The sequence below is a fragment of the Quercus suber genome, unplaced genomic scaffold (assembly GCF_002906115.3).
Source record: "Quercus suber isolate HL8 unplaced genomic scaffold, Cork oak 2.0 scaffold_779, whole genome shotgun sequence".
Classification (NCBI taxonomy): domain Eukaryota; kingdom Viridiplantae; phylum Streptophyta; class Magnoliopsida; order Fagales; family Fagaceae; genus Quercus; species Quercus suber.
Window position 1 is genome coordinate 225,711 of NW_027070215.1, and position 8,379 is coordinate 234,089.

At 38.1% G+C, this 8,379-nt stretch overlaps 1 protein-coding gene across 1 annotated transcript; it reads left to right on the forward strand.

Annotated features, from left to right (window-relative positions):
• Positions 1-1,410: 1,410 nt before the first annotated feature.
• LOC136064845 (secreted RxLR effector protein 161-like) lies at positions 1,411-2,130 on the forward strand. Its single transcript, XM_065767156.1, has one exon. It carries the CDS (start codon positions 1,411-1,413, stop codon positions 2,128-2,130), a length of 720 nt encoding a protein of 239 aa, XP_065623228.1.
• The last annotated feature ends 6,249 nt before the right edge of the window (positions 2,131-8,379 follow it).

Genomic DNA, 8,379 nt, shown 5'->3' on the forward strand with positions numbered 1-8,379 from the left:
GGGACAAAGAAGACGTCATATGAAATATGGAGAGAAAAGAAACCCAAGGTGAAGTATTTCAGAGTATTTGGGAGCACATGCTATATTCTAAATGACAGGGAAAATCCAGGAAAATTTGATGCTAAGAGTGATGAAAGGATACTCCTAGGATACTCCACAAATAGCCGAGCTTATAGAGTGTACAGCAAGCGCCCTAAGATGGTGATGGAATCAATCAATGTGGTCATAGACGACACCATATCTGAAAAGGAAATTGATGATGATGGAGAGGGGCTCAAACTCAAGGAGATTGAGGATGATGATGATATGCCTCCAAATGATGATGCTGAGAAAGTAACACCCGAAAAGGAGACCAAACCTCCTGTATCAAGAAGAGAGACTAGATCAACACAAGAAGTCTCAAGTCCACTCACTCCTCCAGAAATTCAAACCCCAATTCCTCGTGATGAGGAACTCTCAATTTCCAAGAAACCTTCATCAAGAGTGACACTTAATCACCTATCAAGTAATATCATTGGGGATGTGAACGAAGGACTTCGTTTGAGAAAAGGGGTGAAGTATACTGCTAACCATGTAATGTACAACTGTTATCTTGCTCAATTTGAACCCAAAAAGGTAGAAGAAGTACTGAAGGATGAAAATTGGGTAGAGTCTATGCACCAGAAACTGCACCAATTTGTTAGGAATGATGTGTGGGAATTGGTTCCATGGCCTGAAGATACACATGTGATCGGCACCAAGTGGATCTTCAAGAACAAAACAGATGAAGATGGTGAAGTCATCAGAAATAAGTCTAGATTGGTGGCTCAAGGGTATACTCAGGTGGAAGACATAGATTTTGATGAATCTTTTGCTCCGGTAGCAAGACTAGAATCCATTCGGATTCTTCTTTCCATAGCATGCATCATGGATTTTAAGTTGTACCAAATGGATGTAAAGAGTGCCTTCTTAAACGGCTTTCTCAATGAAGAAGTTTTCGTTGAACAACCAAAGGGGTTTGAAGATCCTCACTTCCCGGGTCATGTATTAAGATTGAAGAAAGCTTTGTATGGGTTGAAGCAGGCGCCAAGAGCATGGTATGATCGTCTCACTACTTACCTAGTGGATCGTGGGTTCAAGAGAGGTCAAGCAGATCGCACATTGTTTGTTAAAAAAGATGAAAAATCTCTTCTTGTTGCTCAAGTGTATGTGGATGATATCGTATTTGGTTCCACAATTGATAAACTAGCTCATGAGTTCTCGGAAGAAATGAAAAGGGAATTTGAAATGAGTATGGTGGGAGAGTTAAACTACTTCCTTGGACTTTAAGTGAAACAGCGGAGAGATGGAATATTTATCTCTCAAGAAAAGTATGCTAAAAATCTTGTCAAAAGATTTGGTCTGGACTCCAAGAAACATACCTCTACTCCCATGAGTTCCTCGGCAAAGTTGAGCAAAGATGCATCTGGTGTTGACATTGATCCGACTCTTTATCGGAGTATGATTGGTAGTCTTCTCTATCTCACAGCAAGCAGGCCAGATATTGCATTCAGTGTCGGAGTCTGTGCAAGATTTCAAGCCGCTCCTAAAGAATCCCATTTAACAGCAGTTAAACAAATCATTCGCTATGTAAATGGTACATCTGACTATGGGATTTGGTATACAAAGGATTCGAATGAGTGTTTGGTAGGATATTCTGATGCTGACTGGGCAGGGTGCATAGATGATAGAAAAAGTACTTCTGGTGGGTGTTTCTATCTTGGAAACAACTTAATTTCATGGATGAGCAAAAAGCAAAATTCAGTATCACTGTCAACGACTGAAGCTGAATACATTGCAGCAGGAAGTTGTTGTGCACAACTGTTATGGATGCGAAAGCTCCTGCATGACTATGGCATTTCTCAAGACACTATGTGTGTATTCTGTGATAATACGAGCGCCATAAACTTGTCAAAGAATCCGGTTCAGCATTCCAAATCAAAGCATATTGAGATCCGCTATCACTTTATTCGGGACTTGGCAGAAGACAAGACAGTGTGTCTAGAATTCATCAATACTGACAATCAAAAGGCAGACATATTCACCAAACCTCTTGATGGCCCAAGGTTTGAATCCTTGCATAAGACCATTGGTGTCGGTATCATTCCTTAAACTCAATCCTCCGCGACATTTTTTTTGTTTGTGTGTATCTTGTGTTTGTCTTCTTTTTGTAGATTTGTTTGTCATTTGTGTGTGTCAAAAATCCAAAAACACATAAAAATTTGAAAATCCAAAAAGTTTGATCACTTTGTTTGAGTTTTGTCTCAAAGCTTGTTTAGCCTTGTACCTTCGTACCAATGGCTTTGTGCATTTAACGAGCATAACTTGTCTCTCATGCACTCATATCATTGTGGAAGAAATTCTGAAATTTATGTAATTGTTGTAAATAGATCTTCAACCTTGTCATGAATGATTAGTAAATGGTTTTGTTGATCTTGAGATATGCATAGACTCATGCCTATATATCTTCCCACTTTTTATTTTTATGCTTTTAAAGAGCTCTCTAAATGTAAATCTCAAAATGAAAAGAGATATAGAGCTGCAAAAGCCTGTCGCACATACTAGTATTTGACTAGGAAAAAGGGAAAGCGACCAAAATAAAATGTATGAAAGATGCCCAAAAGCCAAAGGCTAACTCGTTAAGTGAAATATCAAAAATTTCAGGCATCTATCTCTCAATGAGAGTTTCTTTGCTCAAAATTGGCAAATGATATGTGTATATGGAGCTAAATGAAAAGTTTCAAAAAGTTGTTATCAAGTTCTTGTGGGAGGTCATATATGCATGCTTTTATAATTGAGATAGGTCACATGATCTAGTGCTAGTTGTGTATGCCTTGATTGAATTGATCATCGAAACTTCACATTGGACTAAAGACCATCTCATTTTTGATATCCACACACAACACACAAGTCTATGTTCAACGAATGCCATATTCATTTGTGTGATTGTACTTGATTAAATATGTTTTCACATGCTCAATCTTTGTTGATCAAACACAAAAAGATTTTTGAGTGTTTTGCTTTGTTTTTGGAAAGTACTTTGCTCTTACAAAATTGTGAAATTTTTCAAAAACAGTGTTGCCCTGTTTTGGCGACTAAGTCGCGGGTCAACTCAGTCACAAGCCCCAGTCGCGAGCTCAATCAAAGATGTTCGCGACTTACTGGCGAGTTAGTACTCTAGTCGCGAAAAAGACTTAGAAAATTTTTGAAAAATTTGAGTTTTGATCTATTCGCGGCTCATTTTGGCGGCTTGTTCGCGGGTGGAAGGTCCAATCGCGAGGGTTACTCAGAGATTTTCGTGGCTCAGCTCGCAACTCCTTCGCGACTAAACCTTCTAGTCGCGAAAAACACTTAAGATTTTTTCTAGAATCTTACCTTCATAGTGTTTCGCGGCTTGATCTGGCGACTTACTGGCGACTTGGATAAGTAGCGAAAATCGCGTGTTTTGCATTTTAAAGACAATTTTAAAATTGCTTTCAGTTTTCCCTCGTCCTTGTTTGACTGTTCATTTTCTTCCTCACTTTACACTCACAAACACTCTGTGTTTCTTGCTGGATATCTTCCATTTCTGCATTTTTTTCTCTCAAATCTTCATCAAAAAGGTATGGGTTTTATTCCTTATCCTTCATACTTCCTGATGTGGGAAATTTTTTCCAGTTTTGTGAAGATGTTGTGGTGTATTTTGATTTATCGTGTTTGAACATGGGTTTCTGATTTTCGGATCATACTGTTTCTCTGTGCTGATTCATGCAATGATCATCTTTATCTTGTGTTCTGTTTGTGGTGCTGGTTGTTTTAACACTCATTGTCATGTTTTGACCCTCAACTTCAACTGTTTAGGGTTTCCTTCATTATTCATGGTATGGCACTAACATATTGCTAATAATGGGTGCTGTCTTGTTTGGTGTTTGTGTGTGAATTTAATCCCAGTGCAGAGTGAAAATGCCTCCATTCAAGAGATCAGCTGTGAAAGGAGGAAGCAACAAAGGGAAGGAACATGTCATTGAAATTGATGATTTCTCTCCTAGACCAAAGCGTGCTCGCTCCTCATCTGGTGTGTTCGATCCCACCAAGTTTTGATCATATGCTGCCTTCCAGACCCATGAAAATTACTTCAAAAAGGCAACACCTCTGATTGAAAGAGTCTTTGACCAACATTCTCTATTTGACACCAACATTCCTCAATGGTTTGCTCGCAAGGACTGAAATTATCTCCTCTCTGACCTTGATGATGCATATGAAGATCTGGTAAAAGAGTTTTATGCAAATGCAATTATTGAAGGAGATGAACTTAAGTGCTGGGTTAGAGGAAAAAGTTTCTCGGTCTCTCCCGCATATTTAGCAGAGATTCTGCACATCAACAGGCCAATTCTTGGGATATCACCGGTCTATGATGATTTTCATCGGGATGAAGAATTACTTAAAGCAGCTCTTGGGGACAATCTAGAATTTTCCTCAAATGGGAATTTAGTCAATGTCTTATCTCTTCCTCCAAAATTGAGGGTGCTCACGATCGTCATGTTTCACAACCTGTATCCCCTATCTAGCACAGGGTATATGAATCTCGGGCGTGCACTGTTTCTTCATGATCTAATTTCTGATGTCGAGATTGATATCTGTGCTCATATCTTTCATATCCTTTGCAAAACTGTTCTAAGAACAGAATCAAGAATGTGCATCCCATTTTGCTGTCTCATCTCCCGGATTCTAAAGCGGAAAGGGATATATCCAGCTGAAAATGAAGTTCCCTGCGCAAAACCATGTCCAATCAACATGCGCACATTCAACGCTAGCATTGGTCATAGCAAGAAGGGAGTCAAAACAGAAGCTTCCGCGTCCCACAGTGGCCCACGCTCCAGTTCACTCCCCGCTGACGAGAGGCTAGACTCTATTGTAGCTTCTGTTCATGAGCTGAGATCAAAGATATCCGATCTAACTTCTATCTTGCATCATCTCAACTCTCGATGGGATACGAAGTTTACTTCGATTCAAACTCAATTAGATGAAATTCAAAGAAAGCTCGAGGATAATGACAACTAGCTATTCCTTGACAAAAAAGGGGGAGATGCTGTTGGCAGGGGGAGAGCTCAACGAGAGCTCAACGAAAGGGGGAGATTTCAGCTAACAGACTTTTGTTTACTATTTTTGTCTATTTTGTTTATCATTGTTCTGTATCCATCTTATATCCTTCAGCTCGTATATAGTATGATGTTTTTCAGATTTAAGCATTGTTTGTGTGTGTTTTGTACCCATTGATGCTTTTGTAAGCTTTGAGGGTTGATTACTTGTTCTTATGCACTGTTTTGTAGGCTTGTATGGTTTGTGCCATGTATTTGCAAAAACTTTGCATATGCAGCCTTTGTGCTTTGTGTTTTGGTACTTGTTAATGCTTTGCATTACCTTAAGTACAACACACTTGTGCCCTTGTAGGATTATTCCTAGATGCATATATGTTTGTATGCATTGGTTGAGTGTTGGACCTGCAAATGATACTTTTCAATTGAGTTTATCATTTTTGCATGTTCGGATGTTCATTCCTTGTGTGAATGAACATAGTAATCACTTTTGCTTAGTGACTACTGGTGTTGATCTTGCCATGAATTACTGCTTTTGTGCTTGTGTTCATTTTTTGCTTGATCATGCTTATTTTGCTCCATATGCATATTAAGTTTTTTGCATACAATGATATTTCTATGATATTGCGTTTCAGGAGTTACTTATTCATATGTTTAAGAGCTTTACAGAATCTAGAGTTAGGTGTGAGTGAGTTTTCCAACTGTTCCCAACTCACGGTTAAATTTAGAGTCTGTTGTAGGGTTTTGTCACGGAATAGCCAAAGGGGGAGATTATAAGGTTGAATTTTATCAACCATTTAATTGACTTTATTCCGTGACCAATTTGCTTGTAATTTAGCACTTAGCAACCCTGTATTTAGGTGGGAAAATTGTAAGGGTAGTGTGTGAGAAGATGTGAAGAAAAGTTCAAGAGTTTGCAAGAAAAACAGAGTCTCGCGACTAGGACTCGCGGGTGGCTCGCGACTGGCAAGCCGCGAAAGGCAGGCACGTGAGAGGCACACTGGGAAGCCGAAGGGTCGCGCCAGCTGTCACGCTACAGGACAAAAGTTCCAGTCTGGCTAGGCCGTTATGTCGCGACTTGATTTCGCGACTTGGCCAAGCCGCGAGTTCAAGTCGCCAACTTGCCCTGTTTGGCAAAAACTGACGTTTTGCATTCCTTTCTCACCCTACTATATATACACCCTTATACCCATCATATTGAGAGAGTTTTTAGAGAGAATTTTGTGAGAGAAAACCCTAGAGAAATACAAGATTGATTCATCCCCAATCTTCATCTAAAGATACTCTACAAATTCCTCTACTCTCTTCCTCTCCATTGTCATACCCTTGAGAGGTCATTTACCAAACCCTTATCTCACCACACCCACGTCTGTGTGAAGGTCCATTTGGTGCTTTGGGAAGCAGTTTGGAAAGGAACCAATATACATTGGTTGATACTATGGTCTAGTAGCGGAATCCGGGAAGCTAAAGAAGAAATAGGTTCGGCGTAATCTCGTTGGAGCAAGAAGCTTGGAGGGCTTAGGCACTTGGGTAGATTAGGCTTGGAGGGTCTTCTGCAGTTTATGTATCCCAACTACATTCTTTAGTGGATTATTTGACCGCTTGGAGGGCGGCGGAGAGGTTTTACGCTGAGGACTTCGGTTTCCTCTTCGATAACACATCGTGTGTTGTCCGAGTGTTTGCATCTTCCTTCCTTTTATCTTTGCCTTATATTTCCTGCTGTGAATGTGTTTATATTTGGCTTAGATTGTTTATCAATTCTGTTGTGAGCTTGTTATCATGTTCCGCACATTAATTGTTTGATATAAAGCTTGAATTGGTAATTTTGTATCTGGGGGTCTAAACGTTTAAGGGTGTTTCATACCCATATTGGACTTTCAGAAAATATTTTACAACTTTGACTATATTTTACCTACAATCAAACACTTGAAAATGGGAAAATATTTTACGGAAAATATTTTACATCAAAACAAATAGAACGTTAGAGGAGTGAATCATCTTTGTTGGTAAGACAAAGTGATACTTCTTTCAAATTGTAGATGCATTAAAAGTCATGTTCATATGTGGTTGAATATTTAAGATCCGAATTTTATAGTTCATGATGAATTTGAATTTCAAATTGAATAATTAGGTTTCAATTTTAGAGTTATTGCATGTGTTGCAAATCTATATTTAAATAGAAATATTTATTTATTTATTTGTTTTTATCTAAACTAAATTGATCTATTTTTCATTGTGTAATTTAATTTTTCATATATTTCAATTAAAGAGGAAGAAAAAAAAGAATAGTTTACATCTTTATACACAATAGTTTTCCCCATGTATCATACCGATTAGCGATTAGTTATAAAAAAATGAAAGCCTTCCACGTTTGATTAATGCTTTGGTTTGATACTTGGGTCAAAAGTGAGGTAAAGTATCGTCGGCTGCATCATTGTAAAGTTAAAAATCATGTTGAATTTCATTATGGACACAATGGTTGCCTTTACAACTTGAATTGCCTCGATGGAAACTTTTCACTATATCTTTTCTGTTATTTGTTTGAATCCTTAGAACCACACAAGATAGATTAATGAAGCAGAGTCACAGTAGAGATTTGGGTGCGCTTCCATTGATTCATCGTTAGTGTTTCATCAATAAAATAAATGCAAGCAATATAGTAGACTAGAACTTTATTCCATAAAACCACATTCAAGAACACATACAAAGGAACAGTTTGAATTCCTATTGATGGCAAATTCGGCTGAGACCACGTGCTCGCTCATTCCCATATTTCTCCTTCATTCTTTTTCCCTTTCCTTCATCCTTGGTCCAACCTATTTCTTATCTTAGGGATTACATCCCAACTACAAACACGTACGATGGACACCAAACAGTTTCTTCACGAAACTTATTACAAGCAAATTTACATACCTAATATGGATTTTTTTTTTGGGGAAAACATACCTAATATAGATATAATTGCACTATTGTACGGTAACTTATTAGATACTTCCCGAGATAGCATCCCCTGTGTTGTATATACATCCATTCATATGAGAGTAAATCCCTCGAGTAAGAAATTTATCAATATACAAGAGAGATGTTGTATACAACTGTTACACAAAATAATATATGGAAAAATTACACTGACCACTTTGAGGTTTTCCGTTATTATACTCAACCCTTTGATGTGGAATAAGACACCCAACTATATTAAAATGTAAACTATTTACATTGATCTCTCATAAATGACTAAAAAAAAAAATTTAAAAACATGGAATTTTCCATCAGTAGAAAATTCAAG

What these genes read in the sequence shown, in the direction of transcription:
- LOC136064845 (XM_065767156.1), top strand. Translation starts at nt 1,411, where the DNA reads ATGAGTTCCTCGGCAAAGTTGAGCAAAGATGCATCTGGTGTTGACATT.